Source organism: Mustela putorius, unplaced genomic scaffold (genome assembly GCF_011764305.1).
Source record: "Mustela putorius furo isolate JIRA1106 unplaced genomic scaffold, ASM1176430v1.1 tig00000174_pilon_pilon_pilon, whole genome shotgun sequence".
NCBI classification, from domain to species: Eukaryota; Metazoa; Chordata; class Mammalia; order Carnivora; family Mustelidae; genus Mustela; species Mustela putorius.
Genome location: NW_025421304.1, coordinates 9,667,944 through 9,687,633, shown reverse-complemented (window position 1 = coordinate 9,687,633; position 19,690 = coordinate 9,667,944). Strand labels below are relative to the sequence as shown.

Genomic DNA, 19,690 nt, shown 5'->3' with positions numbered 1-19,690 from the left:
TCCAGAGGAGGAGAAAGCAAATCTTACCTGGGCAAAATGACGACACGGAAAAACTCACCACAAAAAAAAAGAATTAAGAGTCAGTACCAAAGGCTGGGGACCTAATCAATACAGACATTGGTAATATGACAGACCTAGAGTTCAGAATGACGATTCTCAAGGTTCTAGCCAGGCTCAAAAAAGGCATAGAAGATATTAGAGAAACCCTCTCCAGAGAGATAAAAACCCTTTCTGGAGAAATAAAAGAACTAAAATCTAACCAATTTGAAATTAAAAAAGCTATTAATGAGGTGCAATCAAAAATGGAAGCTATTACTGCTAAGATAAATAAGGCAGAAGAAAGAATTAGTGACATAGAAGACCAAATGACAGAGGATAAAGAAGCTGAGCAAAAGAGAGACAAACAAATACTGGACCACAAGGACAGAATTCAAGAGATAAGTGACACCATAAGATGACACAACATTAGAATAATTGGGATTCCAGAAGAAGACGAAAGAGAGAGGGGAGAAAAAGGTATATTTGAGATAATTATTGTAGAGAATTTCCCTAATATGGCAAAGGGAACAAACCTTAAAATCCAGGAGATGCTAAGAACGCCCCTCAAAATCAATAAAAATAGGTCCACACCTCATCACCTGATAGTAAAATTTATAAGTCTTAGTGACAAAGAGAAAATCCAGAAAGCAGCCCAGGAAAAGAAGTCTGTAACATACAAGGGTAAAAACAATAGATTGGCAGCAGACCTATCCACAGAGATCTGGCAGGCCAGAAAGAACTGGCATGATATATTCAGAGCACTAAACGAGAAAAACATGCAGTCAAGAATACTATATCCAGCTAGGCTATCATTGAATATAGAAGGAGAGATAAAAAGCTTCCAGGACAAACAAAAACTGAAATAATTTGAAAACACCAAACCAGCTCTATAAGAAATATTGAAAGGGGTCCTCTAGCAAAGAGAGACCCTAAAAGTAGTAGATCAGAAAGAAACAGAGACAATATACAGTAACAGTCACCTTACAGGAAATACAATGTCACTAAATTCATATCTCTCAATAGTTACCCTTAAAGTTAATGGGCTAACTGACCCAACCAAAAGACACAGGGTATCAGAATGGATTAAAAAACAAAACCCATCTATATGCTGCCTACAAGAGACTCATTTTAGACCTGAAGACACCTCCAAAATTAAAGTGAGGGGGTGGAAAACAATGTACCATGCTAATGGACATCAGAAGAAAGCTGGGGTAGCAATCCTTATATCAGATCAATTAGATTTTAAGCGAAAGACTATAATAAGAGATGAGGAAGGACACTATATCATACTCAAAGGGTCTGTCCAATAATAAGACCTAATAATTTTAAATATCTATGCCCCTAACATGGGAGCAGCCAACTATATAAACCAATTAATAACAAAATCAAAGAAATACATCGACAATAATACAATACTAGTAGGGGACTTTAACACTCCCCTCACTGAAATGAACATATTATCTAAGCAAAAGATCAACAAGGAAATAAAGGCCTTAAATGACACACTGGGCCAGATGGACATCACAGATATATTCAGAACATTCCATCCCAAAGCAACAGAATATACATTCTTCTCTAGTGCACATGGAACATTCTCCAGAATAGATCACATCCTGGGTCATAAATCAGGTCTCAACCGGTATCAAAAGACTGGGATCATTCCCTGCATATTTTCAGACCACAATGATCTGAAGCTAGAATTCAATCACAAGAGGAAATTTGGAAAGAACCCAAATACATGGAGACTAAACAGCATCCTTCTAAAGAATGAATGGGTCAACCAGGAAATTAAAGAGGAACTGAAAAAATTCATGGAAACAAATAATAATGAAAACACAACGGTTCAAAATCTGTGGGACACAACAAAGGCAGTCCTGAGAGGAAAATATATGGCAATACAAGCCTTTCTCAAGAAACAAGAAAGGTCTCCAATACACAACCTAACCCTACACCTAAAGGAGCTGGAGAAAGAACAACAAAGAAAGCCTAAACCCAGCAGGAGAAGAGAAATCATAAAGATCAGAGCAGAAATCAATGAAATAGAAACCAAAAAAACAATAGAACAAATCAACAAAACTAGGAGCTGGTTCTTTAAAAGAATTAATAAGATTGATAAACCCTGGCCAGACTTATCAAAAAGAGAAAGGACCCAAATAAATAAAATCATGAATGAAAGAGGAGAGATCACACAAACACCAAAGAAATACAAACAATTATAAGAACATACTATGAGCAACTCTACGCCAACAAATTTGACAATCTGGAAGAAATGGATACATTTCTAGAGACATATAAACTACCACAACTGAACCAGGAAGAAATAGAAAACCTGAACAGACCCATAACCAGTAAGGAGACTGAAACAGTCATCAAAAATCTCCAAACAAACAAAAGCCCAGGGCCAGACGGCTTCCCAGGGGAATTCTACCAAACATTTAAAGAAGAATTAATTCCTATTCTCCTGAAACTGTTCCAAAAAATAGAAAGGGAAGGAAAACTTCCAAAATCATTTTATGAGGCCAGCATCACCTTGATCCCCAAACCAGACAAGGATCCCATCAAAAAAAAGAATTATAGATCAATATCCTTGGAACACAGATGCGAAAATTATCACCAAAATACTGGCCAATAGGATCTAACAGTACATTAAAAGAATTATTCACCACGACCAAGTGGGATTTATTCCAGGGCTGTAAGTTTGGTTCAACATCTGCAAATCAATCAATGTGATACTATACATTAATAAAAGGAAGAATAAGAACCATAAGATACTCTCAATAGATGCTGAAAAAGCATTTGACAAAGTGCATCATCCCTTCCTGATCAAAACTCTTCAAAGTGTAGGGATAGAGGTCACATACCTCAATATTATCAAAGCCATCTATGAAAAACCCACTGCAAATATCATTCTCAATGGAGAAAAACTGAAAGCTTCTCTGCTAAGGTCAGGAACACGGCAAAGATGTCCGTTATCACCACTGAGGTTCAACATAGTACTAGAAGTCCTAGCCTCAGCAATCAGACAACAAAAAGAAATTAAAAGCATCCAAATTGGCAAAGAAGAAATCAAACTATCACTCTTCGCAGATGATATGATACTATATGTGGAAAACCCAAAAGACTCCACTCCAAAACTGCTAGAACTTGTACAGGAATTCAGTAAAGTGTCAGAATATAAAGTCAATGCCTAGAAATTAAATGGATTTCTTTACATTAACAACAAGACAGAAGAAAGAGAAATTAAGGAGTCAGTCCCACTTACAATTGCTCCCCAAACCATAAGATACCTAGGAATAAAACTAATCAAAGAGGCAAAGAATCTATACTCAGAAAGCTATAAAGTACTTATGAAAGAAATTGAGGAAGACACACAGAAATAAAATAATGTTCTATGCTCATGGATTGGAAGAACAAATATTGTGAAAATGTCTATTCTACCTAAAGCAATCACATTTAATGCAAAACACATTTAATGCAATCCCTATCAAAATCCCATTCATTTTTTTTTCAAAGAAATAGAACAAACAATCCTAAAATTTATATGGAAGCAGAAAAGACCTCGAATAGCCAAAGGGATATTGAAAAAGAAAGCCAACGTTGGTGGCATCACAATTCCGGACTTCAAGCTCTATTACAAAGCTATCATCATCAAGACAGTATGGTACTGGCACAAAAACAGACACATAGATCAATGGAACAGAATAGAGAGCCCAGAAATAGACGCTCAACTCTATGGTCAACTAATCTTCGACAAAGCAGGAAGGAATGACCAATGGAAAAAAGACAGCCTCTTCAACAAATGGTTCTGGGAAAATTGGACAGCCACATGCAGAAAAATGAAATTGGACCATTTCCTTACACCACACACAAAAATAGACTCAAAATGGATGAGGGACCTCAATGTGAGAAAGGAATCCATCAAAATCCTTGAGAAGAACACAGGCAGCAACCTCTTTGACCTCAACCACAGCAACCTCTTCCTAGGAACTTCGCCAAAGACAACCGAAGCAAGGGCAAAAATGAACTATTGGGATTTCATCAAGATCAAAAGCTTTTGCACAGCAAAGGAAACAGTGAACAAAACCAAAAGACAACTGACAGAATGGGAGAAGATATTTGCAAACAACATATCAGATAAAGGGCTAGTATCCAAAATCTATAAAGAGCTTAGCAAACTCAACAGCCAAAGAACAAATAACCCAATCAAGAAATGGGCAGAGGACATGAACAGACACTTCTGCAAAGAAGACATCCAGACGGCCAACAGACACATGAAAAAATCATCCACATAACTTGGCATCAGGGAAATACAAATCAAAACCACAATGAGATACCACCTCACACCAGTCAGAATGGCTAAAATTAACAAGTCAAGAAATGACAGAAGCTGGCAAGGATGCGGAGAGGGGAACTCTCTTACAATGTTGGTGGGAATGCAAGCTGGTGCAACCACTCTGGAAAACAGTGTGGAGGTTCCTCAAAAAACTGAAAGTAGAGCTACCCTATTACCCAGCAATTGCACTACTGGGTATATATGCTAAAGATACAAACGTGGTGCTCCAAAGGGGCACGTGCACCCGAATGTTTATAGCAGCAATGTCCACAATAGCCAAACCATGGAAAGAACCTAGATGTCCATCAATAGATGAATGGATAAAGAAGATGTGGTATATATACACAATGGAATACTATGCAGCCATCAAAAGAAATGAAATCTTGCCATTTGCAATGACATGGATGGAACTAGATGGTATTATGCTTAGTGAAATAAGTCAATCAGAGAAAGACAACTATCATACGATCTCCCTGATACGAGGAAGTGGAAATGCAATGTGGGGGGGTTGCGGGGTAGGAAAAGAAAAAATGAAAGAAGGTGGGATTGGGAGGGAGACAAACCATAAAAGACTCAATTTCAAAAAACAGACTGAGGGTTGCTGGGGGGGAGGGGGGATGGGAGAGGGTGGTGAGGATGGACATTGGGGAGTGCATGTGCTATGATGAGTGCTGTGAAATGTGTAAACCTGGCGATTCACAGACCTGTACCCCTGGGGATAAAAATACATTATATGTTTATTAAAAAAAATTTTTTAAGTTAAAAAAGAATAAAAAAAAAATCCAAGGGCATAATAATGAAGGTAATTTAGAGTTTGGGAGGAGAGGGTGAGGAGAAGGTATTAAGTCAGTGGTTCTCTGCTGTCTTCTATTGTAACACCTCTCAGAGAGAGTCAGAACCTAAGGCTTAACAGGAATTCTCTTTGGACATGGAGAGGACTATGCTAGCAAGGGGTGGTGAAAAGAAAACTTCAAAGTGTAATTCTGCATGACCTTGTTGGAGTGCAAGTTGGCAGTATCTATGCAAATTTACCACAGGCATACACGGTCCCAGCAACTGACATCCGAACTTCCACCATGTGCTCATCTATAACCCCACAGGCTGTATGCTTCTCATTCATGGCTAGTCCCCACTTTCTAGCACATCATCTTCCATATAGTAGGTGCTCAAGAGACTTATTAAACAAAATAACTAATGTTATCTTAGTTATACTGAGACATGTAAAGGTAATCGAACAACATTAAAAAAAAAAAAAAGAATCTAACTTCTTCCAAAGTGAATCAGCACAATTTTTGCTACACTTATGCTATGAAAAGTCTTCATTTCATATTTGATCTTCAGTTCTTTACTGATTACATAAAAATGACACCATGCTGAATGTCATATAAATTTACCTGTGTATAATATTTAGTAAAAATCCAACCAAACAAACAAACAAACAAAAACCAACAACCTAATTTTCCATAGTTTTTTAGGTACTTCTTTAACTCAGTGAATAATTTGAAAAACGGAGCAGAAAGTCAACCACAGAAACAATTGTAAATTTCCTTGCAGCTAGGGTAATGTTTCTCATTATACAGGTATTTCTATTCTAGGGTTAACTTCAGGGCACGTATGCAATGTTATCCAAAAGACAGAATCACAGAAGGTGTTTTTAGTAACTCTTGAAAGATGTTTTTAGTAATAATAAAAGTGATATTAATGATAGCATGACAAGAGAAAGGAGGAACAGTGCAGGCACTGTTGCCTCTGTCACAGGAACCACAGGTGCTCACTCTGTTCCTAGCCTCATTTGAGCAGTTCATTTATACTAATTCATTAATCCTCACCACAATCTTGTCATTTTATGGATGACAAAATGGAGGCACGGAGGGGCTCAGCAACTTGCACACAGAAAGTAAATGACAGAGCTTAGATTCAAACACAGTCTCTCTCTCGAGTTTGCACTCATAGCCTAGACTAATTTTACCCTTTAAGAACACTGACACTGTATACAACACAGATGGAAAATATACCAATAGGAGAAAACATTCCACAAATAACTTAGACCTTGATATGTTATATTTTTCCTATTCAAATCACAGAATATGCTTCTACCTCTGAAAAAAAATACACTTTTGTAAAATTTAAACCAAATCAATGTAGGCTTAATTATGGCTAATACCGCCATATAATTTCTATTTATTAATATCAGTTGAGCTCATGATGCAGGGTTGATTAGTACAATGATATTCTAAATAGCACCAAATTATTTCCCTATCTCATTTGTCTGATCATTGGATGTGAAAAAATTTCCACTATCAACAAGCATTTTACATAATTAATGTTTCACTGTCTTTCTACAGAAATAAAATTCTATCTTTATTATTATGTTATTTATAAATGACAGAAAAATTAGTAAATCTTAAATCCATGGAAAGCATAAATGCTAATCTGTAAAATTGATATGGATCAGTTAACCAAGTCTCTTGAAAAAGCTTATTTCTTTGTATTTCCTTCTCATTTCTCTATTTGTGCTACATCTATATATCCAGCTTGACATCCGAACTTCCACCATGTGCTCATCTATAACCCCACAGGCTGTATGCTTCTCATTCATGGCTAGTCCCCACTTTCTAGCACATCATCTTCCATATAGTAGGTGCTCAAGAGACTTATTAAACAAAATAATAAACTACTGGGTTAACAAATTTGGAAACATCAATTGCTGTAATCATTGCTTTAATTTTCATAATGGTAAAAGTGACTAATACCTCAAAAAGATCATATTATAAACGTATTTTTTTGAACTGCATTGATTTTGGACATTCAGGAGGCAAAACAGAATTCCTCACTGTGCCAGTTCCATGGTACTGGCTTTCTGGTGAAGAGTGAAAGCCTGAAGGAATGTGTGCCCAACCAACTACAGAATATTTAAAATGAAAATAATGGAACAAGGATATAAGACCAATGGCTTTCTACATTTCATAGTATGGTAACAAACTTCACAGATAAGCATTTCTATAAATAGGGACAGCTGTCTTTAAATCTTTAGACAACAGATTAGGTTCATTAATATTTTTATTTTTTGTGTGTAGATATTTTATGAAAAATACACCAGGTTTACTTCAATCATTATTGAGGGTAAAGAGAAAATATCAAGAAGAATTTTTGTTTCTTTAATAAAATGACAATTCAAAGGAAATTTAACAGAGCAAGTAATTTTTTATCATGACACCAAAATTATATAGGACACACTAAAATAGGCTCAGCAGATAATTTACAGGGTAAAATTATGTGCTTCTAAGCCTAACTGATTCTCAGCTGTAGTGCCACCTATTAGTAACACATGTATTAAGAAATAAGCGACAGAGAAAAAGAAAATGTAGATCCTCAACCTCAGATACCATACCAAAAAATTCAAATTTATAAATGCTTTTAACTCAATTGACTAACAGGGATGGATTTCTTAGAATTAAATGTTAAATTCCATGGCCAGAATTAAATTGAAAAATAATGATAGATCTAATTATATAATGACTTTAAATTTCATTCATCAAAAAGCAATGCAAAAAAAAAAAAATTCATAGGCAAACAAACTAGGAAAATACCAAAGAGGTCAATACACCTAATACATAAAACATTCATGCAGACTGATAAGAAAACCCATCAAAATCAAAGTTAAATGGGCAAAGAAAACTAGACAATTCATAGAGGACAAAAAATCACTAAGAAATCGTTTTTAAAAAATAAGCATGTAAATGAAAATAGGATACAAATTAATATCTTTTATTATAAGCAAGGTTTTTATTTTTAATGAGCGTATTTAGAAAGGTTAGAGGTGATACAATCACCCTGCAGATTCCAGAATAAATCAGTAAATCAGTCACGGGCTATGTAACCTTGGATGAGTTGCTAAACTCTTCTGAGCTTCAGTTATGACTCATATGAAGCTAGGAGGATTACCTAGGTTAAAACTTACAAAGGACAGAGCACAGAATCGGATACATTTTAAAGCAGGTATTATTAGTATTTCTGGGAAACAGTCTGATGTATGCAGTCTTCTCAGACTCTAGGCATTACTGCTTTTATATTCAATTTTACTAATATATTTAAGGGTGGGATCATAAATTTTTATACAAGTTTCCTAGCCTTAGTAGCAATTTAACTAAAAATTTTAGTTTTAAGAAAGCCAGAAATTTATATAATAAGCTAAAGGAAGAAAATCTTCTTAGGTGAAGCTTTTAGAGTCATACTGTATTGCATGTGCTTGCAAGATGTTTATAATGCCTACTGCCCAGAAATCTCACTTCAGGGCACTAGCAATCACACAGATACCATGAAAAAGATAACAAAAGTGCTTAGAAATCGATGTCTTTCTGCTTGAAGTTTCCTGAAGTGTAACAGCTGGGAAATCTCTTAGCAACCACAATGTAGAAATGTATCTGTATACTCTTTATCTGTTCGTTTTATCTTTAACTGATCAGTACCAAAACCTTGTCCTATACTGAGTAAGGAGTCAACTGCTTTTGAAGTCAAGAGACCAATGAAAATCAAGACCCGGGTGCCAAGGGTGGCTCAGTCGTTAAGCAGCTGCCTTTTGCTCAGGTCATGATCCCAGGATCCTTGGATGGAGCCCCACATTGGGCTCCCTGCTCAGCTGGAAGCCTGCTTATCCCTCTCCCACTCCCCCTGCTTGTGTTCCCTACCTTGCTGTATCTCTCTTTGTCAAATAAATAAATAAAAATTAAAAAAAAAAAAAAGAAAGAAAATCAAGACCAATTTCTTTTGTCCTCGTGCACACCACACTAGGGGGCACTTTATCACTAAATTTAACTTTTAAAAGCATTTAGGTTTCCAGGCTTAATCACTAGTTTTTACATCTGACGTCAATTGGGCAAAAAATACCATGAATGAAATCAAATGCAAATGAATTTACCTTAGCTACAAACATTAGAATTAGGAAGTAGTATATATTTCCTAGGTTGTCATTTTCTTGCTGTAGGGCTACTGGATATCAGTGACTAGCATACAGTAGGCCTCTGCATATAGCAGCTAAATCACAGAGAAGACAAAAGATTAAGTAGCAATTAGGGAAGCATTTTATTCTTGTGATGTTTTGTGACTATGGGGGTACATACAAGGAGGGCCCATGAGCATCCTAGATTTTCTGGTTAATAAGAACTATGAAATACATTTTAACAAATACTATCTCTTAAATAGTGGCTGAGAGAGGGAAGGCAGAAGGAAGTACAGGAAATAGAGCCATTTAAGTATGTATCTGTGCCACAGTAAATGTTTTATGTATATTTCTTCATCAGTTAATCCATCCATCAGTTTAAAAAAAAAAACTGATGATACAGAAGTTAAGAAAATTCTTCAAGTCATGTAAGTGATAAGTAGCAGAAACTTCACTGAAATCCTGAACTGTCCAGTTTCTTAAGTTCATGACTCTGAAACTCCTAATCTTTCCATCACAGTCCAAGAAAAACATGAAAAGAAAAATAGGAAGAGAAACAGGCAGAGAAGGAGGTGAAGGAAAAAGATGATTATATAAGAGAAATAATCTATATCAAATGGTTGGTTACAAGTGTGCTGGGTGTCAATAATCATTTAAAACACAGTTTCTACTGGAAAATAAATTAGATTCCAAAAAATGACTTACCAAAGAACATTAGAACCCAAAAAGTTAAGTTGGGAACTTTATAAGTATATAACATTTAGCATAATTTAATATACCCCTATATCTATCTTATCACTTTAGACATCTCTTATTAACACTCCTAGGAAATTCAATAACACCTCCCTCAAAAAGGAAAATAATCCTTTGTAAAATTCAAGAGAATTTTCATTCACCTGAATATTCTGGGAGTTTGTGTGTGTTGGAAAGAAAGTTGTAGTTAATTAAAATTGCTCAATATTTTAGGGCATATGGTTGGCACAGGTGGTCTAGCTTCTAACTCTTGGTTTAGGCTTGGGTCATGATTTCATGGATCATGAGATCAAGCCCCACATTGGGCTCTGTGCTCAGTGGGGAGTCTGCTTGAAGATACTCTCCCTCTCCCCCTCCCTCCACTCATGCATTTTTTGTCTCTAAAACAAATTAAATCTTTTAAAAAATTGCTCAATATTTTCAAATTTAATCAGAGAACATGCCTCATTTTAACTCTTGATATTTATTATTTTCAAAGTATCCATCCTAAAAACATTCTTCTATCCACCTATCTTAAGTTACACAGTATATAATGCTCTAATCTTTAATGATTTGGCATCTTATAATGGTGCCTAAATGAAGGTCATGTTCTTAATATCTGATGTACAGGATATAAGGGAAGTTAACTAAAAATATATTGAAAAGAAAAGCTAAAGTCTAGAAGTCAGATTTTTTTTAAGCTAAACTCAATATGCTATTTCCAGACCTAAGACCAGGGAACATGGTCTCTTAGTTTCTCTTTTTAATAACACTGAATAAGAAATATATTAAAGTTAAGTAATGACTTTGGGGAAGTTTTAGAGTTAGTTATCATTAACCTTATGTTACATTTCTCTTGTATTCTTAACTTCAAAAAAAAATCCAATTCAAAGATCATGGTTTTTCAAGTGACTTTTATGTGATAAATACTTTTGAAGTTATTTTTGCAAAACACTTAAAAAGGTACACCCCAAAGATACAAATGTAGTGATCTGAAAGGGCATTTGCACCCCAATGTTTATAGTAGCAATGTCTAAAATAGCCAAACTATGGAAAGAGCCCAAATCTCCATCAACAGATGAATGGATAAACAAGATGTGGCATGTGTGTGTGTGTGTGTGCGCGCACACGTGCGTGTGTGTATATACACACACACACACATATATATGGAATATTATGCAGCCACCAAAATAAATGAAATCTTGCTACTTGCAGTGACGTGGATGGAACTAGAGGGTATTACGCAAAGCGAAATAAGTCAATCACAGAAAAACAATTATCATATGATCTCACTGATATGTGGAATTTAAGAAACAAAACAAAAGATCACAGGGGAAGAGAGGAAAAAATAGAACAAGACTAAACCAGAGAGGGAGACAAACTAAAAGAGACTCTTAATCACAGGAAACAAACTGAGGGTTGGAGGAAGGATATTAAGGTGATGGACATTAAGGAGGACATGTAATATAATGAACAGTAGGTATTATATAAGACTGATGAATCATAGGCCTGTACCTCTGAAACCAATAATATATGTTAATTAACTAAATTTAAATTTAAAAATACGGGAAAAAAAGATACACTGTATTCTAGAGACTGATCATCTCTTCTATGGCAGGTTTCTAAACTTCCAAATTTAAATAATGATTAAAGGTATAGCTAATGATCATTTTATTCTAAGACAAGTCAAATATTATATATTTTTTTTATTTTTTATTTTAATTTTTTATTTTTTATAAACATATATTTTTATCCCCAGGGGTACAGGTCTGTGAATCACCAGGTTTACACACTTCACAGCACTCACCAAAGCACATACCCTCCCCAATGTCCATAATCCCACCCCCTTCTCCCAAACCCCCTCCCCCCGGCAACCCTCAGTTTGTTTTGTGAGATTAAGAGTCACTTATGGTTTGTCTCCCTCCCAATCCCATCTTGTTTCATATTATATTTTTTTTAAGATTTTTTTATTTATTTGACAGAGAGATCACAAGTAGGCAGAGAGGCGTTTTCATTTTGCACGGGGCCCCGCAAATTATTATTCTAGCAGCCAGTTCTGCTGCTAGAATAAATGGCTGTCCAACCTCCATTGTTCTTTTTTTTTTTTTTAAGATTTTATTTATTTGACACAGAGAGAGATCACAAGTAGGCAGAGAGTCGGGCAGACAGAGAAGGTAAAGCAGGCTCCCTCCTGAGCAGAGAGCCCAATGCGGGGCTTGATCCCAAGACTCTGAGATCATGACCTGAGCCAAAGGCAGAGGCTTTAACCCACTGAGCCACCCAGGTGCCCCTCAAATGTTATATCTTAAAATATGTCTTATCTGGTTTAAATAAGCATGTTTATCATGGAACACTACATCAAAAACTAACATGTAATAAAAAAAAGTTATATAAAAAAAAAGAACAAGGGATAGACAGCAAATACTAACAATCATCATGTTTTGCCTGAAGATCAGATGTAAACTTGATTTTATTTTTAATTATCTCTAATATTTTCTATAATATAATACTGTAAGAAAACATTAGAATATAGTATTCCAGTAATAGCAATTCTATGTCAGATATATATAAATAAATAAATAAAATTAATATTTGTAACTTTTGACTTATTTTATAGCAACTACTGATTTTCTTAAAATCTGAATTTTCTAAAGAAAGAAGTACTGTAATAATTATTTTCTAAGAATACACTAGGTATTTCAGGTCTTAGGCCAGGAAAAACATATTGAGTCTTTTTGCTCTAACAATGGGATGAAAGTCACATAGTTTTGTTGCATAATTATTCATTAGGGTGTGTGTGTATATATATATATATATGTGTGTGTGTGTGTATATATATATATGTATGTGTGTGTGTGTGTGTATATATATGTGTGTGTGTGTGTATATATGTGTGTGTGTGTGTATATATATATATATATATATATATATATATACGCAAAATATTCTTACTAGATTTCACTGGATGCAAACTGGCCTGAATTGGTAAACCATATATCATAGAATAATTTCAAAAATTTACTATTCTATTATTTTCAGTTAATTCCAATTAAATGGACCCACAAAATGCTGTTAAGCAAATATCCAACCATGCCCCTTTAATGAATAAATAAGACTTTGTTAGTAAATGTGGCACCTGGAATCTCAATAACATCCATAGAAGTTTAATGTTCTTAGGGGCAAGTATATAAGAGTTAAGAGTAACTAAATGATTCAGTCTTCTGAGATCTTATTCATCTTAACCAGTGAGTTTGTTAACCAGATGACACACAGCTAGGTTAGAGTGCTAATGAATATGTAGCATCTCTTTTTTCAGCAGCAGAGAAAGTTTGTGGTTTCATAGTTTGCAACACACCTTCTGTATGTTCTCAACTGCCTTTTTAGGATCTCAGCAGGGAAAAGAGAAATAGACTCTTTCTTTGAAGTTTTTCTTCTTTTTGGTCATGAAACAGAAATGAGAAGGTCTGGCCTGGACTATTTCTGTTCACACTCATCTTAACATAAGGAAATGCTATCTACAATCAAAATCTGTCTACATTCAATACATTTATTTTAGAGTAAGGAAGGTACAATGCTTTTCTCTGACTGATACTATTTTCAATTTCTTCCTTTTTAAAAACCCAAGTTGCTTATGTATAGTACAGTCAATTCTGCATTCCCAATTCATTAGCCTCCTCAATTTTATCCATAGACTTTGCTCAAATAGCACTCTTCCTAGCACTTAATCACAGTCCAGATACAGAGCAAAAAGCAGGATGATAAAGGTTTAGATCTCAAACTCAATATCCCAAGTTCTAGTTTTCAACCTCAGAATCGGAAAAATTTCATTAAGCTCAATTATAATTTCCAAGCTCCAATATATAGAAATTTATGATTCAGATGTTAAAATTTTTATCCTTAGATCAGTTAACTACTCCTTTACTACAACATGTTTTATTTAACTGTATCACCAGAAGACTCCTTTGTATTCATGCTAGTGAGATGGAAAATAACATTCTAGCCAGAGATAACCTTGCCAACTTGGCTTGATTCTAAGAAAACTACTTCAGGTGTATATATATTTTTTTCTTTTGGAAAATCTAAAAGCAATACCTGTATAATATTGATAAATTATAAATATAATTATAAATTATAAATATAATTATAAATTATAAATATAAATTATAAATATAAATTATAAATATAATTATAAATTATAAATATAATTATAAATATTGATAAAGTTGATAAATAATATCAACTCCTTATCAAAAAGCTGTCCCCTTAAAAGAAGAAAATTTTTCTACAGGTTCTTAAATTAGCATTAAGTATATATGGAGACCTGGAAAATGCAGTTAGGAAACAAGCAAATTGAAAACAGCATTAACTTAATTTTCTCTTTTTTGGTTAGCTTCTGTGTGCTTTTATATGTCATTTGTGTAAAGCTTGAATTGGAAATCTGAAATATTCTTCCCTAATGGAATGTAAAAAAAAAAGAAAGAAAGAAATCCAAGATGATTATTCTTACAACACAAACAAATTTAGCATTTATGCAGTAATACTGGGAACAGCAAAGACAATAACATACTTCACACGGTAAGCAGTTCTTTTAGTGCAGGTACATACAGTATCTACAATCAGCCTGTTTCATAATTTGTTTGCCATTAAGAAATTCTGACTCTAATTTGATAGCCTTTTTGATGGGAATGCTAATAATATTTGAAATTTAAGCAAGCAATGATGCAGAAAGATGCATAATAATGCTTTTGTGTGTGCGTTCCTTAAATTAGCCTTCATCTCAATATGTCCAAAGAGTGCTCATATTCGGCAGAAGTTTTGGGAGAAGTTGAAAAATCCTCAAAAAATTATGAATAATGGTCCCATTAAGCCTCTAAGCTAACTGAGTAAATTACCAATGCATATTTATGGGAAAGAAGAGAACTTTGAGTTAACCAATTCCTTTTGACAAGTGGTTTACTAAAGCTATGAGCAAGCATAAAATCAGAATTTTTGTTATGTTATATAAAAGTAACTCAAAGTTTCCACAGCCTCCTGCTAGAAACCTATCCACCAAGCTGAATGAAGCCCCTAAATGATCATAATGGTACTCACACCTATTTGACATTCTTCCCAGAAACTGTCCATCATTACTAAGCGAAACAGACATATTAATATAGCTTTACATACTAAGAAACTTCCCCAAGACCTCTTAATAGTAGGAAACACCACACAAATCCAAGAAAGATGAGAGCAAGGATATACTTATTTCTAACAGCGTGGTATCAAGGGAAAAAAATGTTCCCAAACTTCTCTACTTACCCAGGAGTTTTGCAATGATATAAAGGGCTTGTCCCCAAAGAAAGAGTTTTCCATCACGGCCACAGTTGCTAGGAAATCGCTTTTGACTACCAGGGTTTCTTTTCTCGTATTCTACAAAATCAGCTGGCACGTAATAGTACTTTGGTATGACAGGATAGCCTATGGAGTTTAAAAATACATATTTAAAATACAAAGACCAGTGTCCTCCCAAATTTTCCCCTCAAGAAACTGAAATGTTAGAAAACAGAGAGAGACGGGTTTTAAAGAAAGTAAGAGATTTGATCAGCTACAGGAAATTGGATATAATGGCCTCAGAAACTGCCAGTGAAAAACATGGAAAAAGCTCCTTGATTTTAACACTAATTTGACAGAATATGCTATGCTTTAGCCAATAATACGTACATAATCTCCTTTAACAACATTTAATTTTAACACCTTTAAATGAATCAACAAAAATACAGTATGCAAACATTTAGAGCCATACAAGTTTTCTTTAATAGGATTAGTCTGTAGAAGCATTACAAATGAGATACCGTGTAATCTCAAATGAAGAATTATAACCCTGAGCCATTGCTTAAAGCAAAGAAATCCTCATTTTAAACATCAAATCCAATATCTACCATTTAATATCATTGAAGAGGAAAAAAAAAAATCCATCCTCCTCTGTGAGCAACTTGTTTAAAACATTCCTTGAAGGGCATGTGTTGTAATGAGCATAGGGCATTATATGCAAGTAATAAATTACTAAATCTTTCTCCTGAAATCAATAATACTCTATATGTTAACTGAATTGAATTTAAATAAAATCCTGGAAATAAATAAATAAATACATTCCTTGATAGAAACTAAAATTTCTCATTTAAAACCTAAAATCTTTGTGGGTAACAAAGAAAAAAACAACACTCTTGTAGAATGCTAAAGAAGACTTTTTGTACTATCAACCCTGGGTAAATTTATTTTTCCTAATAAAATGGCATAAATTTCCCCCCGATTTTTTTCCTTTATACATCTATCAATTGAGATATTTGGTTTGTTTGTTTCCTTTTTTATTTATTTTAAATTCAATTATTCAACATATAGTACAAAACATTAGTTTCTGATATAATGTTCAGGGATTCATTCACTAGTTGTATACACCACCCAGTGCTCATCACATCATGTGCCCTCCTTAATGCCCATCACCCATTTACCCCATCCAACCTCCCACCTCCCCTTCTGCAACCCTCAGTTGGTTTCCCAGAGTCAAGAGTTTTATATGGTTTGTCTCTGTCTCTATCTCTTCCCATTCAGTTTCCCTCCCTTCCCCTATTGCCTCTGCACTATTCCTTATGTTCGACATAATGAGTGAAACCATATGATAATTGTCTTTCTCCAATTGACTTATTTCACTTAGCATAATCCCCTTCAGTTTCATCCATGTCAATGTAAATGTATTCCTCCTTTCTGATGGTTGAGCAATATTCCATTGTATATATGAACCACATCTTTATCCATTCATCTGCTGAAGGATGTCTGGACTCCTTCCATAGTTCGGTTACTATGGACACTGATGCTATGAACACTGGGGTGCATGTGCCCCTTTCTTTCACTACACCTGTATCTTTGTGGTATATACCTAGTAGTGTAATTGCTGAGTTGTAGGGTAGCTATATTTTTAGTGTCTTGAGGAACCTCCCTATTGTTTTCCAGAGTGGCTGTACTAGCTTGCACTCCCACCAACAGTGTAAGAGGGTTCCCTTGACTCCACATCTTCATCAACATTTGTTGTTTCGAGTCTTATTAATTTTTGCTGACCTAACTGGTGTAAGGTGGTATCTCATTGTGTTTTGATTTGTATTTCCCTGCTGGCAAGTGCCATGGAGCATTTTTTTCATGTGTCTGTTAGTCATTGGTATGTCTTCCTTGGAGAAGTGTCTATTCATGTCTTCCGCCCTTTTCTTGATGGGATTATTTGCTTTTCTGGGAGTTCAGCTGGAGTTCTTTATAGATCCTGGATACCCGCCCTTTATCTATAATAACATGTGCAAATATCTTCTTCCATTCCATACATTTCCTTTAGTTTTATTGGTTGTTTCCTTTGCTGGGAAGAAGCTTTCTATCTTGATTAAGTCCCAATAGTTCATTTTTGCTTTTGTTTCCCTTTCGAGACATGTTTTGAAAGAATTTGCTATGTCCAAGGTAGAAGAGGTTGCTGTCTGTGTTCTCCTCAAAGATTTTGATGGATTCCTGTCTCACAGTGAGGTCTTTCATCATTTTGAGTTTATCTTTGTGTACGGTGTAAGAAAATGGTCCACTTTCATTCTTCTGCATGTGGCTGTCTAATTTTCCCAATACCATTTATTGAAGAGACTGTCTTTTTTCCATTAGATATTTTTTCCTGCTTTCTCAAAGATTAGTTAACCATTAGTTGAGGGTCCATTTCTGGACTCTCTAGTCTATTCCACTGATCTGTCTTTTTTTGTGTACAGTACCATGCTGTCTTGATGAGCACAGCTTTGTAACATAGATTGAAGTCAGGCATTGTGATGCCCCCAGCTTTGGCTTTCTTTTTCAACATTCCCCTGGCGATTCAGGATCTTTTCTGGTTCCATTAAAATTTTAGGATTGTTTGTTCCAGCTCTGTGAAAAATGTCAATGGTCTTTTGACAGGGATTCCATTGAAAGAGTAGATGGTTCTGGGTAGCATAGACATTTCCAAAATGTTTATCCTTCCAATCCATGAGCACGGAATGTTTATCCATCTCTTTGTGTCTTCCTCAGTTTCTTTTGTAAGTGTTCAGTGGTTTCTAGAGTGTAGATCCTTTAACTCTTTGGTTAGTTTTATTCCTAGGTATCTTGGTTTTTGGTGCAGTTGTAAGTGGAATTTATTCCTTAATTTCTCCTTCTTCAGTCACATTGTTAGTGTATAGAAAAGCGACTGATTTCTGTGCATTGATTTTGTATTCTGCCACATTGCTGATTTGCTTTATAAGTTCTAGTGATTTGGAGGTGGAGTCTTTTGGGTTTTCCACATAAAGTATTATGTCATCTATGAAGAGCGAGGGTTTGACTTCCTTGCCAAGTTGAATGCCTTTTCTTTTTGTTGTCTGATTGCTGAGGCTAGGACTTCTACTACTATGTTGAACAATAGTGGTGACAGTGAGCATTCCTGTCCTGTTCCTGACATTAAGGGAAAAGCTCCCAGTTTTTCCCCAGTGAGAATGATATTTGCTGTGTGCTTTTCATAGATGGCTTTTATGAGATTGAGGTATGTTCCCTCTAACCCTCCACTGTGAAGAGTTTTAATCAAGAAAGGATGCTCTATTTTGTTAAGTGCATTTTCTGCATCAATTGAGAGGATCATATGGTTCTTGTCTCCTCTTTTGTTGATGTGATCTATCACGTTGATTGATCTGCGAATGTTAAACTGCCCTTGCATGCCAGAATAAATCTGACCTGGTGGTAGTGAATAATCCCTTTAATGTACTGTTGGATCCTATTGACTAGGATCTTGATGAGTATTTTGGCATCCATCCATATTCATCAGGGATTTTTGTCGGCAATTCTCCTTTTTGTTGGGGTCTTTGCCTGGTTTGGGGATCAGGGTAATGCTGGCCTCATAGAAAGAGTTTGGAAGTTTTCTTCCATTTTTATTTTTTGAAACACCTTCAGTAGAACAGGTATTATCTCTTCTTTAAATGTTTGGTAGAATTACTCTGGGAAGTCACCTGGCCTTGGACTTTTGTTTTTGGGGAGGTTTTTGATAACTGTTTCAATTTCCTTGCTGGTTATTGGTCTGTTCCGATTGTCTATTTTTTCTTGTTTCAGTCATGATATATTATAAGTTTCCAGGAATATCCATTTCTTCCAAATTACCTAGTTTGTTGGCATATAACTGCTAATAATAAGTGCTGGTCCCATGTTGGAGGCATAGATATTCAAAATTGTTAGATCTTCTTGTTCAATACACCCTTTAAGTATGATAAAGTGTCCTCTATAACTCTTATGATTCTTTGTTTAAAATCAAGTTTGGCTGATATGAGGATTGCTACCCCAGCTTTTTTTTGTGGTCTGCTGGAGTGGTAAATTTTTCTCCATCCCCTCACTTTCAATATGTTCAAAATGAGTCTCCTGTAGACAGCATATGGATCGGTCCTGCTTTTTTATCTAATCTGAAACTCTGTGTCTTTTGATGGGACCATCAGCCCACTTACATTGAGTAACTATTGAAAGATATGAACTTAGTGCCATTGTATTGCCTGTGAAGTCCCTGTTCCTGTAGACTCTCTCTGTTATTTTTTGGTCTACATTACTCTTGGGGTCTCCTTTCAATTACAGAATCCCCCTTAATATTTCTTGGTGGTCATATA

The 19,690-nt window shown here is 35.1% G+C and overlaps 1 protein-coding gene across 2 annotated transcripts in view; it reads right to left on the bottom strand.

The window, feature by feature from the left end:
* Positions 1-19,690, bottom strand: part of PHKB (phosphorylase kinase regulatory subunit beta) — a 242,624-nt gene that overhangs the window by 91,234 nt on the left and 131,700 nt on the right. For both annotated transcript variants that reach the window (XM_045076026.1, XM_004744118.3), the window contains exon 14: positions 15,342-15,500. In XM_045076026.1, the coding sequence (XP_044931961.1) occupies positions 15,342-15,500 (159 nt within the window). The remainder of the gene's footprint in view (positions 1-15,341; positions 15,501-19,690) is intronic.